This window comes from Lepidochelys kempii, chromosome 3, assembly GCF_965140285.1.
Source record: "Lepidochelys kempii isolate rLepKem1 chromosome 3, rLepKem1.hap1, whole genome shotgun sequence".
Taxonomy (NCBI): domain Eukaryota; kingdom Metazoa; phylum Chordata; order Testudines; family Cheloniidae; genus Lepidochelys; species Lepidochelys kempii.
In genome coordinates this window covers 170,028,571-170,050,223 of record NC_136382.1, presented here as the reverse complement: position 1 = coordinate 170,050,223, position 21,653 = coordinate 170,028,571, and the positions used below count along the sequence as shown (strand labels likewise).

The 21,653-nt window shown below is 38.0% G+C and overlaps 1 protein-coding gene across 4 annotated transcripts in view; it reads right to left on the bottom strand.

The window, feature by feature from the left end:
* Positions 1-2,818: 2,818 nt before the first annotated feature.
* Positions 2,819-21,653, bottom strand: part of UBR2 (ubiquitin protein ligase E3 component n-recognin 2) — a 106,114-nt gene continuing 87,279 nt past the window's right edge. For 3 of the 4 annotated variants that reach the window (XM_073339013.2, XM_073339011.2, XM_073339014.2), the window contains 15 exons: positions 20,893-20,990; positions 20,293-20,368; positions 18,161-18,309; positions 17,984-18,039; positions 17,398-17,494; positions 14,730-14,797; positions 13,912-14,047; positions 13,193-13,283; positions 12,446-12,576; positions 10,671-10,779; positions 10,354-10,410; positions 8,185-8,262; positions 7,647-7,817; positions 6,718-6,819; positions 2,819-5,282 (listed from right to left, as the gene is read on the bottom strand). In XM_073339013.2, coding sequence (XP_073195114.1) covers positions 5,141-5,282; positions 6,718-6,819; positions 7,647-7,817; positions 8,185-8,262; positions 10,354-10,410; positions 10,671-10,779; positions 12,446-12,576; positions 13,193-13,283; positions 13,912-14,047; positions 14,730-14,797; positions 17,398-17,494; positions 17,984-18,039; positions 18,161-18,309; positions 20,293-20,368; positions 20,893-20,990 — 1,561 coding nt within the window. In that variant the 3' untranslated portion in view covers positions 2,819-5,140. Of the gene's footprint in view, positions 5,283-6,717; positions 6,820-7,646; positions 7,818-8,184; positions 8,263-10,353; positions 10,411-10,670; positions 10,780-12,445; positions 12,577-13,192; positions 13,284-13,911; positions 14,048-14,729; positions 14,798-17,397; positions 17,495-17,983; positions 18,040-18,160; positions 18,352-20,292; positions 20,369-20,892; positions 20,991-21,653 lie in introns of those variants that run through there. The other variant, XM_073339015.2, reaches the window with a different exon arrangement.

The following is a 21,653-nucleotide window of genomic DNA, read 5'->3' as shown; positions in this document are numbered from 1 at the left end:
GCCCAGAAATGTAAATATTTAGGCTCCTATACCAAAATTGATAATATATGGATGGGCTGCTGCAGCCAGGCACTTGCTTAGTTGCAGGAGTAGAACCATAGTTTGGCAATTTTTTAGATACAACACACTTATCTTTAATTAAACTTAGGTTATTGAATCACACCTTTGATACCCCAAGTGGTAGGTAGGTATTTTACCTCTGAAATGGGTTGCGGCAGCTGTTTAGCAGTACAAGTGAAGATTAACATCCAGCTCAAGAAGACAGGAAGAATTTAGTAAAATCAAAATACCAGAGTAAGAATTTGGCAAGAACACTAAACGCTTATGCACAAAGTACTATGGGACTAGTGCTGGGTGAAATTTTTTAGCCTATTTTTTTCCCTCTGTTAGCAAAAAACGTAGATTTGACAAAACCAAAGTGTTTTGTGAAGTCATGTCAGTTTTGCCCAATTGTTCTGGCAAAACACACTCCCCGCAAATCTTTTGCTCTTTTCAAAATGAAACATTTCAAAGTGACTTTATTTTGAAATAATCATCAATTTAAAAAAATAAAATGTTAAAAGCTCAAAATCTAAACAGGTTTGTTTGACCAGAAATGAATTTTTCAAATTTTTCAAACATTTAAAATAAATGATTTTCTTTGATTTTTCAGAACAATCAGCAAACAGAAAGATCAGTTATCTGCAGAATTTTACATGGGATCTCCAATGACTACAAGTAGTAATGGTTCATTTATATTTCATCCAATGAGACTTCCTTTTCATACCTGGGTACTAGGATACTAGGTCACTGTTTGACTAAAACAACATCTGTGCTGTTGTTCCTGGTATGTAGAAAAGTGTTGGGAGTGGGACTGAAGATTTGGTCCTCACCACATCAGACAGCTTGAAGGAAATGCACAGGTGAAGAGCCTTAGTGAGCGGAGATTGTTCCACTAAGTGGGCTGTAAATAAGCCAGCTGTTCGCCTTCTAGGAGGAGCCAATCCAAGGTAAGGAGGTTTATTAGTGTAGTTGTAGGGTCCTTCGTTTTTGGTATTTACCAATTTATTTAGTAAAACTCCTGGTCTTTTTTAAAACTCGTATTTAGTTTGTTTTTTGTTTTTTTACCAAATGTCACCCAAATTTTGGCTTTTTCAGGATCTGAGAATTTTTTGGAGACAGGCAGGGTGCCAGGTCCCAGCAGCCAAGATTACTTGACCACTGCAGTGTCAGGCCCGCAGGGATTAGAAAGCTGCACTCTATAAGTACTGGACTCCTGCCGAACAGAGCCATCTCCTGATCCCAGCCATTCAGCGCAACCCCAGAGCACAGAGACTCATCTGCTTCCTCTGATGGACAGAGCATGTGCACAGGAAGCAGATGGGGCTGTGCTGAAGGTCTGGGCCCAGGAAGAGGCTCTTCTCTTTCAGGGGAGCTGGTACTTACAGGGTTTAGCCTCCCTTTCATCTCCTGATCCCAGTCATTTAGCACAGCCCTGTTCACCTCCTCTGTGCAGTTGGGGAGTCCGAAAAACAGGAAGCAGGGTTCTGGCAGTCAAGACTGCCCAATGATGCAGGGAGCAGGAGGCTCTCAACTGTGATATAGCTAGCACCCCATGCCCTTAGCCCCCATTAATACAGCTCCCCACCTCTGTTTTTGGTTTTTACCTATTTTCACAATTTTTTAAAATTTTTGAACACTGAAATTACCAGGAAATCAAAAAGAAAATAATCAAAAATGGAGGCCCATCAGTATTGTGTTTACAGACCTATTAGATCCTCCAAATCCATCTCCCTGCCAATGCTCGTTTGTAGAAAGGATCCTGGACTAACCAATGCAGAAGGTAGTATGGGAAGCCCTCTGAGGGACATACGAGAGCATGCATGAGTGTGTGTGGGGGGGGAGGGGGAGGGAGGAGACACGGCAGCTCGGGGCGGGGCAGGGGAGTGCAGAAGAGAATTGCAGTGGAGCTAGCATGAGCAACTCTTCACCAACAGAAACCAGCAACAGAAAGCAGTGAAGTTAGTTAATGCAGACTTGTGGGGACCAACAGCATCAGCAGACAACTTGCACTATATGGTTGTTGCACCAAAGTAAGAGGCAGCTTCCCATGATAGGTTAGGGACAGTGCAAAGAAGTGCCATCTTGCCTGAGAAAGGTAGGGTCTGATCTGAAGGCCCTTGTGGGAAAATTTGAAACAGGTTTGGAGGGAAACTCTGTGCAAGCTCTCTCTACTACAAGCTTGGGGCTTCAGAAGAGTCTCACTCACTAAGTAGATGTGTTGTTGTAAACTTAAATAACTCTGACATTCATTCATTACAAATGTTATGCAACAGGTTATAACTCACATTTTTGAGCTGCACAACTGCTACCAGGTAATTAGCAGACATGAACAAGACGAAGAGACCCAGACCTCTGGACAGCTATGAATGAAGCACAAAGGACGGATAGACCTGAGTTCTAAACAAAACAAAATTACGTACATAGTAGTTTGCAACAGAAAAGGCAACATCCTACCTCCTGGGGAAAGAAATAGCAGGCTTTGTTTGCCCCATTTGATTTACTTCCGAGTGAGTTTAAATTGTGTTTACTAATCAGCTCTTTAAAAAATGTATGTCTGCTAAATGATGATCAGACTTTTTGGTAGAGGTCAAGACAGGGTTAGTTAACTAAAGTAACTGACACTAATATTATAATCAGCTTAAATTTTTAGTCAGGGAATTGCAGGTGTTGCATATCCAGGTATTTTTCTTATCCTGTGATTAACACTACGGAGCAACAAGGTAATCAAAGGTAACAATTCCAAAGTTCAGCAAAAAACTTTTTCTAAAAATAAATAAAAGATTATAAAAGTATTTAATGTCAACACCGAAAGCATTTATTTTGATACTTCCAACTTTTTTTCTCTCTCTCTCTTTTTTTTTTTTTTTTTTACATATGATACATTCCAAATTTTACAAGTAGTCCACAGATATTAAAGTTATAGCCAATTTATTACAGGTATTTCTTCCCTGATACTGAAACCATGTTATATAAATATTTCTACAGTGAACATAAATACATGCAAAACAAATCAGAAAAGAAAACAGATTGTTAAGAATGACTAATCTTACAGAAAACAGGATAAATTGTTTACTTTGCTATTTTTTGCAGCCATAATTCCATCAATCCATTCAACCCTCTGCATCTCAGAAAAATGAGAAAAATGCCTTCTATCAATATTTTGATTTACCCAGAAAATCTGTCAGTGTAATGAATTGTGGCAGATACCATTTTGTTATTTCTGGAATATATATACCCATGATAAAACTGATTTTTTTAATGCAATTTTAACTAAGTTCCCTAGACAGGAGGAATAAAGCAGAAGCAGCAAGCCTTTCAGTAAAAAGAATAGTGTTGCAGAAGAAGAAAATTCTTTTATGACATGCACAGCAAGAAGTTGATATATAACTAAGGAGAGGAAGGGTAGACTGACGGAACATTAATGCTGATTTTCTTCCTGCAGATTTTGCAGCTTTCTTATAAAAAAGTGAGGTGTATATATGAAGATCAAAGAGCCGTTACAGACAAGAATGTCGTATCTAATACCAGCCTTAAGAAATAGGAGTTGATAATTGTTCAGTTTCTCTATTTTGTATTGTCTACATCTTAATTCAAGACTATTTCTGAGCCTGTGGAGAATTGTCCTGTACACTGTGACATATACAGAATTATTCTGAAACATTAAATCTGTAAAAATACAAACAACCCAATCAAACCTATTGTAAATAAAGACAGCAGCCACTGAAAGGATTGCTTGTCTGGGCTGAAGAGGAAATCAAAAGCAAGCCTGAGTAAAAGAATCACTTTGATTATTAAAACTCAGGACTATGTAAATAAATTGTTTTAATAATTTACCAAAAACTTGGAAGGCATTAAGATTATGGATTTTTTATCAGAAAGCATGTCATTTTGAGATTTCTTGGGGGTCTAACATTGCATTTACTACATACAACTATACCATCAGGCACCTACATACCAAGTGCAAAATCTGTGCAGATATAGAAAATATATTTATAAAATATACTATAGACAAACATCTTTACAGAGCTTTAGTCAAGTGTCTACTATGTCAGAAAGTAAATGTACTTGATGGTACAACTAAAAGGAAATGAACAGGAGTAAACAAATGCTCTGTGACTGATGTCCTTCATATGCAGAGGAAAATGGTTCATTTTTGTCTGAGAGTTTCTATTTGAAGACCTGAAATTAGTAAACTGCAATAAGATGTAGGTGGGATTTGCTCCTTTAAAGATGGAAGTCAAAAATGAAGAAAAATGTAACTTTTTTTTAATATATTGCCAATTGCCTTAAGATATGTTCTAAAACACGTCAACCCTTTAAATTTGGGAAAACAATCACATCATGAAAAATGAAAGGGTTTCCCTACTATATTCAAATTGCAAACCACACAATAGGTGTAAGGAGTGCAATGCTTCAGAAATAGCTTTAAATTAAATTGTTTTACTTATAAGCTAGTGTTAGTTCTTTTAGTAAAAAGAAAATCAACTGGAAGGCAAAAAAATCTGCAAGAATACGAATTAAAAAATAAATTTTAAATACACCGAGTTTAAGAGTTATCCACTGATGCAGACAGATACATCCATTTGCTACATTATTTTCATCCTTACTTTATTCCATTGCATGTACACAGTTTAAGTATTAAAATGCAGAATAATAAATAAAGTAAACCGGCTCAGATTACTAGCAAAGGGCAAAACACAATCAATAATTGTGCTTAATCTAGTCTCCATGTCAGCAGTTTTTTTCCCTCTTGCAGTTCATTAGAAAAATCAGAGTCAGATTTCCAAGAAGAGTCATTCTTTTGACCCAGAAACTTAAGTTCATTTGCCCAGGTTCTATACCCCAAGAGGTTTCATGTGAAGGAAGCACAGTGCAAATAATACTACTAGTAAAACCTGCTTACATAGAAAAAAGTTTACATGGTTATTGTAACCAGGATCTTTACAAAATAAACTGGAAAACAAAGGTTAAATAGAAGGACTGGAATTGTGTCTTTATTTTCCTCAAAAATTTTTTCCTAATCCCTCTTTTATTTGAAAAATTTACTGGGTTACAAAAATCATCATAAATAAAGTTCCAGTCTTCAGATGATAACCAATTATAAATGCTGCCAATCAATGCCAACTAGTGTTTGATTTGCTTCTTGTGCGTGTCCAATTTCTTCTGTGATACTGTGCTGTTGCCAGAGTTTTTGAATCTTTTTAAACCGTTCTTTGCACAGGTGTAAGGGATTCCCACGCCTGAAAAAAAAATACATTTATCAGGAAACTAACAACTGTGAAGTCTTATAGAGCACTTATGTACTCACAAATAATACACAAAACACTTACATAATCTTTTAATGTTACTGTATATATAATATTTTGTTGCAAAAATTGCACTGAGAGTTGATGCCAAAGTAACTTGATCCTGTAGTATTTCATTTGACGCTCTACAGACAAAATTTTCATCTTGCGTAATGAGCATCATTAAAAATGACAGCCCTTTACATTTGTGTAGATACATGTCATCTCTTCAAGATGAGGAGAGATACTAACTTAGTTTGGGGCCATATGCTCCCCCACAGTAGGAGGCATATTGGAGAAAAAATAATCTATAAAGGCAGAAGAAGTTAAGGAGAGACAACCATAGCATGCTTCTCAACCCCACTATATTTGGACGATCTGGTTATAGGTGAGGTACATATTATGGCAAACTTTGAGAAAACTGCTTAGGTGAGGCATGTTCCCCTCTGAAGCCAGTGGAAATAGAGGATCAAATTGTCAGGTGCCACTATATGGTCAAATAACACCAGTGGTATAGCACAAGCTTAATTTATCCGACCCAGGCAAGAATGACCCTGCAGGACTGTACTAGACAATGCATGGGCCAATACACTATTCAACTCATCTCCTGCCAGCATTGTGGACAAAAGGTGACACTGATACAGAATTGGGGAGGGTCGGGGAGGGGGACGACCCACCCTCATGACACACAAAACTTGGCCTGTTCTAGTTCCCTGTGACTGTTAAATGCTGGCATAAGTTACAAGCAGCTCCTGGGCTGGGGGAACAGCAAGTACAAAGCAGCACCAGGATTCGGGCAATATAGAAGTGAGCTTTGAACAATTTTTGTATGCCACCACCAGCTTACACTTTATGATTCTGACCATTTGGAAGGATCTGGTTCCATTGCCTATAAAGCCAGTAAGAATAAATGCTACTGAAGTCTAAGCTACCTCCTCCCCCTAAGATTAAAGGCTTCAGCACAGAAACCAGCATGCAGACCTACATAAAGTCAACTTGCAACAGGAGATTTTCATCTGATATAGACATATATACATAATTAACTATATTTAATAAACAAATTATGCATAAAAAGTAGGATATATATTTGTCAGTTGTATTGTCTATGGAACCTCAGAGATGCAGAGACATTATTCAAGATTTTACCCTTCAGGAAACCTCTTTATACCAGGTAAATTATTTCTCATCAGATGTTTCTAACAAAGTAAATATTTTTTTAAAGGTTTGTTTTAGACATTACTGCAGCACACAACTACATTATTGCCCAACTTTAGCAGCTTAGTTATAAATTATTTAATACATAACTAAGCTTATTATATGAACCAACTGCTTTTGAGAGTAAAAAAAAGTGTTTCAATGAATATTTTAAAACATTCTTTAGAAAATGTACCTGAGTCCCTGGTCTGTTTCTCCATAGTCATCAAGATAGGGAGGAGCATAAAAGCAGCCCTTTGTTTTTCCAGCTAAAAATAGCACTTGACATTCTCGTACTCTGCACAGAGAGACACATAGGACATTTTAGTCATGAACTTTGTGATGTGACCACATTTCAGGTATTTTCACGAACATTAGCTTCTTGCAACTCACACATGTATCTGTGATTCTATATAATCTCCACATACCGTGGAATTAAAATGTAAGTACCATTCAAAAATATTTGTAATCCCTCCCATGCCATGTGTATAGTATATACGTAATAAAATAGTACAAACAAAATGTTGTTCCACATTTTATCTGTTACAGCATAAATATCAGCATGCCTGAACTAATCTGTTTAGAAGCTACTTAACACTGCAAAAATAAAATAAATAAATAAATTGGCTTCTCATTAACAAATGTTTATGAAAAACCTGAAACAAGTTGTGTGGTCTAATCCTTCAATGCACATGTATTGTTGTGTCAGCAGATGGGAGAATTATTATAATCTGATGCCACAGTTTTATTCCTGTGAAATTAATTAAGAGCTAAGTTTTACACCAAAGTTATTTTCATGATTTCTGAAAAAATAGAACGTTTACCATGATCATTTCATTTATTTCCATGAACTGTTACACAATACATGGAACACATCCTTTTTCTGCTCAGCTTTGAACCTTGTAAGAGATCTTATTCCCTCAAAGATAAAAGCTCCTAAAAATTCTGAAGTGCAATGAGGATAAAAAAACCTCTATTTTTTGTGCAACTATTAATTAACTTATTTTTTATGAACATAATTGTCTTTACGTACAGTACAACAGTCACATTTATGGAAATATTCACTTCATGCTCATGTACAACATGTACCCTACTAATAAAATTTAGATACAATGAAGTCCTTACCTGAGAAATATACCCACTCCAGAACCACATGTATATGTATGTGCAGTACAGGCTCCAACATCTTCCCCTTCTAACTCTGTTTGACAACAGTAACTCTGAGAGCATAGCATGGTCCCACATACAAGGCACAATGTTGGTGCTCTGCTTTTATCACCACCTGATTTTGGACACCTTTGCATAAGCAAACAAAAAAAATCCATACAGGTAGGTGAATACAGTTAAATCTTTACTATGGAGTTATAGCTCAGTACTTTAAATGGTAATCAATAGATTCAAATTTATTCTGGAAACTTCCCCAGTTAAATGAAGTTACAGATTCTAATACCTCCCCCCACCCAAACCTTTTAGTTTATGTTTCATTTAAATAAGTAATGAAGATAAGGCACATTAGTGGAAAAGATGGCAGTGAACATATGCCATTTACTTTATGATTTTCTAAACAATCTTTTCAAGGCTCTCATGCTAGAAGATTTTTCCGTTCATCAAAAGCAACAAGTGGCTTTTAACGCTCACCATCATAACTGCATAAAAAACTTACGAGAAATTAGATGCTTGATTAATGAGGCAGCTGTAATCATCTGGAAGGTCTATTAATTTGTTAGATTCTCTTGCATAGCTAAAATGAAACAAACAATCAAATGTTTAACAAACAGTGGACGCAATCATTGCAAACTCATATTTTCCCAAGTGTTACCTCAGTAACAATCTTATGTAAGTCACTCAATTTTGTCTTCCATATCTTACACCAGTCTCTGCATCTATGACAATACATTAAAATGGCATATAGGGGTAAGAAATTTGATATAAAAATTACTGTGAACACACATTTCTTTAAATATTACACTGATTTTATATTAAATCATAGAACAATTTATATGATTACCTAATAAGTATTGGTGGAGGCATGCTGGAACCACATTCATCCCAGTGCTATGTTAAAGGACACTAATGAACTTCTAGGGTGCATCAACAGGGTTTACACAGACCAATTAATGCACAAGTCAGTGCACTTTAGATATCACACCCTTCTTGAGTGTATTACCTCACCACATAAATAAGCCCTTACTTGATACTGTTCCATTTGCTGTTTCATAGCACTACTCACAAGCCTTAGTTTTCTTCCTCTCTGCCCATGTGAATAGTTAAACAGCAGCACATTTTCAGCTTGATGTGATAAGCCTCATAAACTGATGTACCAAATAGGACTCCAACATCCCATAACTGAAACACACTAGATTTGGTTTGCATGGAGTCATATTTTTATTATTTTTCCTGTATGGCTCAAGAAAAGTCCAAGAATTATATATTCTTTCATTTACATACTTTAGACAGTGTTTCAACCTGATACACGATAGGATTATATGAACATTTCTCCTGCTAAAGGATCAGAATATTGTAAGCAAGTCTCTGATACAACTAATATTGTTTTGAAAACAGCCACTCTCTAATCCAAGAGACTTCTGCTACAAGGAGTAAATTTGTGTTTCTTTTTTTCATTACACAAACACTAACACTGAATATTTATGTAATTGGGAAATCATGAGTATTCATGTCAAGACCTTCATATTTTCCCTTCAGATTCTACCCCAGTGGTCTCAACCTGCGGCCCACTAGCGGCCTGATCAGCGAAGAGCTGTGGCCCACGTGACATCCTCAGGGCCATACAGGTACAGTAAAAGCTTTGTTATCCGGCATGTGAGGGCCTGGGGGGTGCCGCTAAGTCAAAAATTCCAGTTAACTAAGCATTATACTTACCAACGGGGTGGGAGGGTGGGGTCTGGGTGTGGGATGGGGCTCAGGGGATGGGGCACGGGATGGGGTGCAGGGTACAGGCTTTGGGAGGGGTTTTGGGGTGCCGGATCCAGGTGGCGCTCAGCTTGGGCGGCTCCCCACAAGCAGTGACATGTCCCTGCTGCTCCTAGGTGGAAGCGTGGCCAGGCAGCTCTGTGCGCTGCCTCCACCCACAAGTGCCGCCTTGGCAGTTCCCATTGGCTGCGGTTCCTGGCCAATGGGAGCTGAGGAGCCAGTGCTTGGTGCGGGGGCAGCGCACAGAGCCCGCATAGCTGTTCCTCCACCTAGGGAGTAGCAGGGACATGTCACCGCTTCCGGGGAGCCACGTGGAGCCAGGCGGGGAGTCTGTTTGCCCTGCACCAACCAGACTTTTAATGGATATCAGAAATGCCAGTTTCTACAGCTTTCCAGTTGGTAAAGTGCCAGATAACACAGCTTCTACTGTAGTATATATATTGTGCGGATGCGGCCCACAGAGAGCTGCACATGCAGCCCGCAAAGGTAAATAGGTTGAGAACCACTGTTCTACACAATGTAAGTTTTAATAATGTCTTTCAAACTGATATGCTGGAGCTCAACCAGTAGTTATGGGCTTGATGCAGAAACTTCTGAATGAAATTCTATGGCCTGAGTGTTATGTAGGAGGTTAAATGAGATATCCAGAACAGATCATTATAAGCTTCACAGAATCTCTGAATTTAAACAGTATTTCACTCTCCTTACAGATAATTAAATATATCTTGGTTCTTCCTCTAGCTATGCTTTTCAATTGCATTTTGAAGCTGTATTTTTGTAAGTTACTTTATTGACAGACCAAGTACAGGAAAAATTGCTACATTTAGTTACAGAGGGGGGAAAAAAACAACAAAAAAACCCAAAACTTTTCTCCCCCATCCTAAAATCCCTCCATACTCACCTTATGGCTTGTCTTTTGCCTTCCAGGTACCTTTTTACTTCATTGTTACTACACCAACTTCAAGAGAAAAAAAGATGCCATTTAGTCTTCATTAAATAATATTATAGAGGAACAACTACTAACAAGTAAAAAATATAGATCTATTTAATATACTTTCCATCCCAAAAGACTTCTTCCAAAAACTTCTGTATTTTACAGGTAATTTTTAAAATACATTCATCTTTCATTTCCAAATATATGCATTACTGGGAAAATATTTACACTAAATTTCTGGGGCAGCATACTTTATGTTAGAATTAAAGAATAAAGTTTCATACCTTTCTACTAATGTGTTCATAATTTTGCTATTTTCTTGAAAAAGGCAAATGAGGTTGTTTGGCAAGGAAAGATAGCTACATAAATGTTCAAACTGGCTTGCCCCAGTTACTGTAAATGCAGAAAAAGACAGACAATAAATAGTTGCATTTGGAAGATATCACCAACAGCAAATAAAACACAACCCTAATTGGGGATTATAATTAAGCCTATAATTTTGTCATGGATAATTTTAGTAAAAGTCTTGGACAGGTCACAGGCAATAAACAAAAATTCATGGAAGCCATGACCTGTCCCTGACTTTTACTAAAAACATCCCTGAAAAAAGGGAGAGGGAGGAGGGTCCAGCACCATGCCCCACTGCATGCAGCAGCATGGAGCTGCAGCCCTCCACCCCTGCCCAGTGGCTGGGAGGGATCCCCCACCCCCAAAGATGCTCCGGAGGGATCCCCCACCCCCGGGGAGGGGGTGGCTGGGGATCTCCGGGGGATCCCCCACCACCCTGCAGGGTTGGGAGCTGGGGGGCGGAGGGAGAATCCCCCACTGGTGGTGGCAGCTGGGGAACTCCGGGGCCCCAGTGTTGCAGTGGTCTCTGGAAGTCACAGATTCTCTGACTTCCGCAACCTCCGTGACATACTTATAGCCTTAATTATAATGTAAAAGGGTGACTTTTCCCCCCACACACTCCATGTTAAGATGTGTTGTGAATTTAAGGCTGGTCAGAGGTGCCAGATTGAAAGTCCTGGAGTCTGAAGTTCTCTGTTTATTCACAAAACAGATATAGCACAAGCAATGGCAGTGCAAATAAGGTTGCAAGTTAGTGCCAGTTATGGCTCATGAAATGAGCTCCCAGTTAAGATGTGGTCCAGACTGTGAAAAAACTGGAAAGCCCAGCTATGTAAAACAGAAGTTCAGGGAAGAAGGGAGTGTTTTTCACTCAAAGTCTTGCATACAGTCCAATAAAAGTATCCTTTACTCGTTTCAACATTTTGTCGAGGGGCCATAACTCAAGGAAATGTTACACAGCAAGAGCTAGTCTTGATAATAGCCTATATGAAAAAAAATACTGACTTTAATTTTAATTCAGAACTAAAATATCAAATAATTCAATTTTAAATATGGGGAACCGAGAGTAGTATGTGTTCATATGTGCCTTTTCTTTTTGATTATGACTAACACCTCCAGACTTATATCTAAATCCTATCTGAACCATAGCTGGAACTCAGCTACGGTTGTTGCTATCACGAATTCAACTGTAGTGTAAATATAGTGTAACACTCTCACTTTTGAAGATTAATTCAAAATTAAGGGCCTGCTGCTAATCTCACTGAAGTCAAAGGGAGCAGGAGCAGGTCTCGTACGAGAAGAATGCTCAAGGTAATAAAGATGAGATTTCAAACAAGCAATGAGCCTTTACTTCCTTTTAACCGCTAGAATATCAATTTCGTGTCCTATATTATTTTGAAACACAAAGATACAACAGTGCAAAATTGTTTGGTTTTTGCCTATTTTTAATTAAAAAGTGACTTTTCAAAAACTAAAAAACCTTTTCTGTTGCTTTGCAGTTTTGTGCAGATACAGTCCTGAATCAGTAATAAGTCAGCATTATTAATTAGCATTAATTATACTTTTATAATATTAATTATTAATAAGTATTAATTTCACCTACTACAGAAAGGACAGTTTAATGTGGTTTATTTTCATTGGCATTTAAATCATTTTTTTCCATGCCATTTACAAAGCTGTCCCTGTACATCTAGCAATAAATGGACATTACCTTGAATTTCTGATGGTGCTGGGACTCCATTTAAATAATGGAAAAACAAAGCAGAGCATCTCAGGAAAGGCATAATTCCAGCTTTTATACTCCTGCACAGATGCCAGCCTGAGGACATTTCTTTCAAGGCACTTAAAACAGAATGAATAAAATTAGTGAGAGAGAGAGAGTGTGTGTGTAAGTAAAAAATAGAGCTAATACAAAGCTGCTGAGCTAAACAACAATATGTTTAATAAAAGTTAGGCCATACTTCATATTGAGCAGTTTTTGACTTTGGCTAAAACAAATGTCAGGTAAAGAGTGTTTACTTTGAAGCTAACACTAATGGGAAGATAAATATTTTTTATGAATCTCTAAATTTCAATAGATAACACAATAAGGAATCAAAAATTTGGGAGAGGCTGAGTGGCTAAGAAGTAAATAAGTTCTTGGAACTCATCTGCAACCTATCAAGATTTATTTATGTATGCCAAATGGCTGATCAAAATTATTCTATTCTATAGTCCAATATTACTGAACTCTAAAGAGGTAAATTACAGAAATTTTCTGATTTGTCATGTGACTTTTTTCAGTTAATCATGAACCAGGATTAATTGGTAGCACACAAGGTGTAAGAACTTTTTAATTTAAAATATGATTCTCTTAACAGCATCAGTACATCAAATTCAGCCTTTATATGGTGTTACAGATTCTCTGCTGGTCCCACCACCAAACAATGGTTGTGTAAACTAGAGACTATAATTTTACCTTCCTGTATGCTGGCAAAGAAATTTATACAAAGTAAGCACTGCTACTTCTTCTTCACCATTAGGGTTTTCTTGGTCCATGCCATTTTCTTCTGAAGATCAAAGAAAAAATAAATCAGGTACAATTCTAAACCTAGAAATCACTTAATTTTTAATGGACAAATCTTTTTTAGAAATAGTTGAGAGAGGAGGTGAAGCTCTGAATACTACAGATGTTTATAAATGAAGCATTAAAGACCTGGCTATATTATCATCGGTATCAAACATTTAAAATAATGACAAACCAAATGTTGACAAGAAGGCCAAGAACAAACAAGAGAAATACCCCATTAGAAAACAAGGAAAAGATTGTTTTGTCTCCTCCCAGGGATCAGGAATGGCTGCCAATGTCACACAGAACAGATCTTTTTTGCACAATATACCATATCCAGACCCTCTTGTTACATGAGTACTAAAAGCAGGATGCATTAATTCCTTTCTTTAGTAAGCACAGATTATTTTCTTTGGGAAACAAAAGTTTAAACCCAGCCTGCGCCGTAATCTTTTGCCAGCACAGTTATGCTGATGGGGGTGTATGATTTGTGACTGATAGATTTTAATTAGCACTAAGGGTTCTTTGCTTGTATGAAATAGCAACATAGCTATACTTTCAAGTGTAGACCCGGCCTTAGTGTTCATTAAAAGAAAAATTTATAGTGAAACAAAAAACGGAGGCATTACCTGTTGATGAAGTAAGTAAAATTTGCACTATGTGTGCCATTGTGACAAGATGGAAGATGTGAAGATCTCCAGTGCCAAGACTAACCCCTGAAAAATCCTGACAGTATATGGCAGGAAAAGAGAGCACCAAGCTTACCTGTAATAGAAAAAAATAGAAAGTATAAGAGAATGAATATCTTCCCCTTCTCTGCCACAGCCTCAAGAATAAGTAAGTTTTTTCTTGATGTCATCCTTTGTGCTGCAGGACACTCGATGAGACTAATTTTAATGCCAGTTATCCCATTCCTTCATGTGTCATAGGGATAACTGTCAAATAATGCAGGGTTCCCTGCCCTTTTTCCCAAGTCAGAGAATAAACTGTAATATAGCAAAAAATATTAAGTTTAAACATCTGTGAGAAAGAATCGTAACTTGCCATACATTTTCCTCGAAACTCTTGTGGTTATGCAGAAAATATATAACTGCAGCTTTGATATATAAAAGATGCTTAAGGGTACATCTACACTGCAAAAAGCCCAGCAGTGCGAGTCTCAGAGCCTGGGTCAACTGACTCAGGCTTAGAGTACAGGGCTAAAAGTAGCAGTGTAGATGTTCCTGCTTGGGCTGGAGCCTGGACTCTGAAACCCGGTGAGGATCTCAGAGCTGGATTCCAGCCTGAGCAGGAATGTCTACGCTGCAATTTTTAGCCCCATAGAATCATAGGGCTCACACGCTCTCATTTGACCCAGGTTTTGAGACTCACTGCCCCATGTTTTTTTGCAGTGTAGATGTAATCTATAGGACCAAAGGTGTAGGTGTATTCATTATGAAAAACTTACCAATAAATGAAACATGTCAATATCAAGTATGCATGGAAGATTTCCATTTTTTTCATTAGGCACCAGTGCTGAATATATAAAAAACAAAAAATGTATTAATTACACAACAAAGAGAATTGGCACTGATTTTTGCTACAGAATAGACTATAGCAATCTTAATTGTGTGTTAAATGTTTTAAGTGTCTACTCACAAGTTCTTTCCGTTTTTGGCTAGGAATAAATTAATTCAAGAACTTATGCACACTGCTGGAGCAGGTTCTATTCTAGTTTCCAAACTTTATATTTCACCAAAATGAGATAAGAACAAAATAATTTGTATAAAACTGTATAGTACATTCTGTTCTGATTTTTCTTTTGGTTACAACTGGAACTGCAATAGAAAAAGTGGTGGTACTCTCCCAAGCTCTGCCCATGCGAGTTACCAAAATGAGACACTGCTCACTGTAGATTATGCAGACATTTAAAATATGATATTATGCAGCTCTCTGAACTCTGCTGGGCTACTTGAGCCTGGTTCCCCTCTCTGGGCTTCAATATGTCCATAATCTCTGCAGTGCTCTTTGGGGTTGGCTCCTTCTTAATGAGGGAAAAATAAATAAGTGGTGTTATCTCCACTTATGGCACCAAAAATGAGACCTTACTCACAGAAATTGTGTAGATCTGTGAATCTTCTCTCCTATTTTATAAGACAAATTAATTACCATGCTAAAATTTAAATCAACTCAGAAGCCCAGTGATGACAACACCTCACTGAGATGAATGGGGAAAGTGACACCTCTCAGAGCTGTTGTTCCAGCTGAGATCACATTTTTGAGATTTTTTTTTTTTTGAGTGAGTCTGTAGCAAAGACAAAGCTTTGATTTTGGAAAATAGGATAGCAGTTGATATGTACATGGCTGAGAGTCAGCTTAATATGAGCCTTGGTTTAAACCCCTGCTTTGATTTGGCACTAGTGCTTCCCATAGTTTTAAATTTTACTTTAAATAAATGTAACCAGTGGAATAATAATGCAACTAACAAAACAGTACGTTTGGTTTTTTTTTAGCGTACCATGTGCAAATGTAAACTTAGAATAGCAAGCATACAGTAAACATAAATCAAGCACTCCATGCAATAATAGATCACCCATTTTGCATGGAGAGTACCTCCATTTAAAACCAAAACAAAAAACCAACCTCCTTGAAGATACAACCATCTACTATTTAAAGCAACATCCAAAGAAAAATATCACAAAGCATTCCCTCTGAACATCGTTACCCCAGATAGAAAAATCCAGATGAAGAGCATAATAAAAATCTTAGTCACAAACTGTACAGTAATGTAAGCCACCACACCTGAGAATATTTTTATGTTGACCGCTGCAAATACTCCAAGTGAAGAGGTGATTTACTGTTTCCAGAGCACTTAATCTTCCCTTAATAACTGAAGAATGCTTAGGCAAATTTAAACAGCTATTGTTATTTGAGAACAATTTACTACTGTGATGATTCCAATACCTTCAGATTACAAGTGCTAGTGTTTTGGTAAATTCAACAAACTCATAAACACCTATGATAATTTTTTCCCCCAGTTTCTATCAGAGATTTAGTACTGCAAGTGTTCACTGTTGGCTTTAGTACTGCAGATGTCAGCAACTGATCCACTTCTATTGATTCTATTAATAGCTTCAGAGTATATATGAATCTCAACATTGTCTGAAAACAGCACTTTTTGTATAGTGCAGACCCTACAAGCCATCCCATCTAATAACCTTGTGTTAAAGTAATTGTTGCTTTACTGATGATTATTATTACTGTCACTTATCTCATCTTACAAGGACTTAAGTAACTTGAAGAAAAAAAAAAAGGTAAGTTAAACTAATACAGCTTTAAATTTTACATTGGGGTTCTATTGACATTGACATTACTTAATTCTTGACAGTGTTGTTCTTTTCATCAAGAAATATACTGTTTATAGCATACATGTATTTATACAAAGGTATAGATATTGGCTTGATTTTCAAAGGTGCTGAGCAGCACAATCTCTAATAATCAGGCTAATATATCTTATTTATTATATTCTATTTCAGATGACTTAGATCTCAAGTGTTGGGATGTCTAAGACTGCTCATCTATTTCCACAAACATTTCAAGCTTAGGGCTTTATGATAGTTTAATTCAAATAGTTTTCAAGTTAACACAATGTAATTACATTAGATTTTTTTTTCAGCCAGTATCAAAAGCTATGCTTTCCAGCTACTCAAACTAAAACACCCCCGAGTTCTAATACTGAGAAATCTCAGCATTATTGATCCAAATTACTTAAAATATTGTTAACAATAGTTAAAAAAATCTGGGTCACAAAGAAAAACCACCATCAGTCCATTCCACAATAGGGATTCTGTAAATTTACTTTCCTGTAGTGTATTTTTGAAACTTGATTCGTGCATTCACAGTAACAATAAGTATGCCAGAAATAAATGTTCTTATCAAATTAATGTTAAATCATGTAAATTTTAGATAAAAAAGAACGTTTGCAAGTCTCACAGCTTTTAAAGTTTCTTCAGGGTTTTATCTTCTTATATAGTTTCTCAAATAATCATATTGCTTGCTGTAAGCTAATTTTTGTCAGCTTTACCAGTGGCTGTACTTATTATGCAAAAATAATTAGTATAATGTATTGAACTTACATGCAAAGAGCCTACAAAAGTGACCCTGTACTGCCGAAAGAGATGAAACTGTCCAATGTGCTGCTGCAAATCTTGTTAATGAAGTAAGGCAGTCATCCTAAAAAAAAACCAAAAAAAAACCACACAACCCCAAACTAATCACCACAATTAAGGTCTTCAAGATGGAATAAAATGATGCCTTTATAATCTATATAGTACATTACTCTAGATAGGTAGCTAGTCTTTACCACATAATTTTGAGAGATATAGATTATGCCAAAAATTCAATGTAATAAAGATATCAGTGTGTGTGTGTGCACACGTGTAAACAGATTTACAGAACACAGTTACAATCTCAAAGCTCCCTGCTTTGACTGTCATTATGACGAGACAAACCCAAGCCTATTATACTTAGCATTCATGAAGAAAAACAACTTAATTATATTTTACATTTGTTTCAAGTTAATATATCAGATATCAGTAGAGAAAAGGGTGTAACCCAAGTTAAAATGAAACTCTCCAATAATTTCAGGCTACAATTTTGGCACTCTGGATTAAAAAAAAGACAACCCAGTGATTCAGAACGGAGGCTGCTATTTGATCCTACCTGTCGGCAAGGTAAATGACCAAATAATGGTTTATCTTCATCAGCTAAAATTCTTTCTGCAGAAGGCAAAAAAAAAAAGTTTCAGAGCTGTAAATTTAAATAAAAAATAAATAAAGTTAAATAAATAAAAAGCCTCTTGCCAACACACAGTAGTTGTTACTACAAACAAAATGTTACCTATAGTCTGTATTGTGTAAGCACAGCTACCCCAGCACATTATGGGTACACGCAGATCTTGTTCATTGGGATGCACCTTCAGTCCCACTTTATATGTTGCAGTACCAAATGTTGTCAGCATCTCTTTAATGCTTTCAGAATAAAGACTCCTGAGATGAGAGATATTGGTTGATTGGCATTAAAAGTCTATTCTGAAAATAGGCAAATTAAACATCAAGTGGAAGCATAATATCTGAATGCTCTGATTTATACAAAGTTGACAGATCTTTTGGACCATGTCCTGCTTACCTGACTCAAGCAAAGTAGTCTACTAACTAAATAGTGGCATTTGTGTGAATACTGGAAGAAAGACTTGGCACTTTATGCTATTTTAAACAGTTTGTGCCATGCAATGCAGTAATCAATTTTTTGGTTGTCTGGATTAGACTGGAATTTTACATATTTGTACAGCACTACCCAGACTTTGCCCTCAACACAACTGGGTAGAATATCTTTAAGACTCTAATGGGAGTAATATGTGCCAATTTGAGGGCAGAATTTTTAATTTACTTTCCCATTAAAAAAGAGTCAGGGCAGGGGGGCTTACCCCACTCCACCTGCCTGGCATTCCAGCCGGGCGGAGCAGGGCATGTTCCCGACCCTGCTCCCAAGCAGGAGCGCCAGGTGGCCTGAACGGAGCGTGCCCCTGACCCCACTCCCCGGCAGGAGCGCCGGGCAGCCCAAGCAAGGTGTGCCCCCAACCCCGCTCTCCAGCAGGAGCACCAGGTGAGCCAAGCTCCTGACCCCGTTCTCTGGCAGGAGCGACAGGCTGGTGGAGGGGGCAAGTCCCTGATCCTGTTCTCCAGCAGAAGCGCTGGGCGGCCGGAGCAGGGCAAGCCCCTGATCCCATGCTCTGGCAGGAGCTCCAGGCGGGTAGGCGTAGCAGTGCAAGCTGCCACACTCCAACCCCCTATCCCAGGGGCGTGCCTGGGGGGCCCCTTGCCAGAATGTCTATGGACCCCCACAAGGCCAGCTGGAGGAGGTGAGTGGAGGCAGCCCCACCCTTCCTGCCCCATCCCTCCTGCCTCCCCTCCACCGCCCTCATCATTGCCCACCCACTCAAAGTCAAGGCCCACCCCACTGCTCCACACTCCCCAGCCGCCCCAGACACCCCAGATAAACAAAAAACTCAGACTTCTGACTTCAACAACATGATGCTGATACTGTATCAAGTTCATCTTCCACATCAGTAAAGGTTAGTATCTGTACTGTAATAAGTTTAAATTTCATTAAAAATATTTAATAAAACCTGTAGTACTGTAGTGTATAAATTAGAGAGGTCATCTTGTGAGCCTGGAACCAAAACCCTTATGTCCCATAGACACTCGGTATTTTTTTAATGCGATTTTATTTGCACAGTGTTTTTTTAGGTAACATAACTACCATGTAAATCGAGGATTGACTGTAGTGCAAAAGTAGTGGTGTACAATGGCCAAATTCTCAACATAAGCTCAGCTCCTCTAATGGAAGTGTGATTCAGAGTTCTTTAGCTTATTCAGCTGAAGCACTATAGCACACAAATATACCCCAGTTTTAGACCTATATCCAGGGGTGACTTACTGGTACGCTGGGGCCAGGTCTGGCCCCCAGAAGGGGCTGGGTCTAGGGCAGAAGGGGTCAGAGCCAGCCCCAGCCCACCCTGAAAGGTAAGTGCACGCCCCTCCCCCAGAGTAGCTGCAGCAGCCCAGAGTTCCGGGGGCTATTTAAAGGGCCCAGGGCTCCCCTCTTCTACTGCCTCGGCCCTTTAAATGGCCCCGGAGTAGCAGCGGCAGGGCTCTGGTGGCTATTTAAAGGGCTGGGGTGGTAGAAGCAGGGGAGCTCCGGGCCTTTTAAATAGCCGCTGGAGCCCTGCAGCCGCTACCCCAGGGCTCTAGCAGCAGGGCTCTGGAGGCAATTTAAAGGGCCTGGGGCTCCAGCCACTGCTGGGAGCCCCAGGCCCTTTAAATTGCCCCCGGGGAAGCTGGGCTGCCTCAGTACGGTGCACCGGCTCATGCCGGTACGCTGTACCGGGGAGTACCGGCTTACTTGCACCTCTGCCTATATCCCTGCTATAACATAAAGGTATGAATAATTTTTAAAGATGAAATACATACTTTGGTTGGAAGTCTGGCCTAAATCCTTTAGGTAGTTGTAGCTCATCCATTTTTTCTGAGTTACCACAAGAATTATCTGTATAAAAAAAGTCCAATAAACTCTGTAATTATATTATTTTATCTATTTGTGAATTTTACTGCTCATGAAAGTTGCAGACTGACAACATTGGAAACTAAAGTTCAGAATTCCTCAGAATAATTATAACATGGGCAGTGGCGATGTAACTTCACCACATTTTTTTGCCAGCATCATCTCAGCTGCACTACAGAAAGACCAGCTGTATGGAAAGTGTTAATTCAACCCTCATTGCCATGCAATTCTTGGCTTCAGTACTGAGACTGCAAACATGGTCGCCAGCTAGATCAGTTGTGACATATGGAACTGGTACATTAAGAACTAACTGGAGACCAACAAAGTCAATTCACATAGGAGCAGTTATCCAATGAGAACTTTCAGAGAGACTATCAACCTGATCTGGATTTAAATAAAATACCAGAAGGTAAAACCTCCATGTCTAAGTGACAATTTGCCGAGTCTCTTTTCAGTGACAACAACATTTCCATACTTCAGAATATATAATATTAGATCTTCAGACTTACGAGCAGTTTCTTCATCGCGAAGTATATATAATGCTTTGATTTGCTGGGATATTGTTCTCATCCATTGAGCTAGATTTGGTTGGTCTGAAAAATCCAAGCTGTCAAAAGACAGAATACAGACATTCTTTAAAAATTAAACTATTTCAGAATATATATTATTGTTCTCTTTCTGAAAAAAATAATTTGCATAATTTCTCCTATGAAAGGTTGAGCACAAAGTTTGAGAAAAAAATCAGATATTAAGATTATGGGAGAAGAGGGGTGTAAACCATAATTATACTTCAAAATGCAATAAACCATCACAATATGCCATCATGACTTTTTTTTTTTTTTTTAAACTGAAACACAGTCCTGCTCCACTGTTCCATAGAATATCTGGTACGTGTGCATATTTTATAGATTACTCGGATTTACCATGTAAAGTACTACTCTTACTTTTCCTATATTCTACAGTGGTGCATCTTACACATTTGCTAAAATCTCCTACCCCCTCATTCAGAAGACCAACTCACTGTGATAGTACTTTGAATGAAGTGTTTGATATAGCTATCTGTATATTATCATCAACAGGGATAACAGAAATTCACAAATCCTGAGGCCTTAAGGTCTCCATAAAGATTTTAGTTTCAACAGAATCAAATTTCATGTTTGAATTATTGGTAATTTTTTTGGGTTGCAAATATGACTTTTGACCCATGTTACAATTAGTAAATACTTAACCATAAAAGTCTCTGTTTCAAGTTGTGTGGAGATAGTTTTGT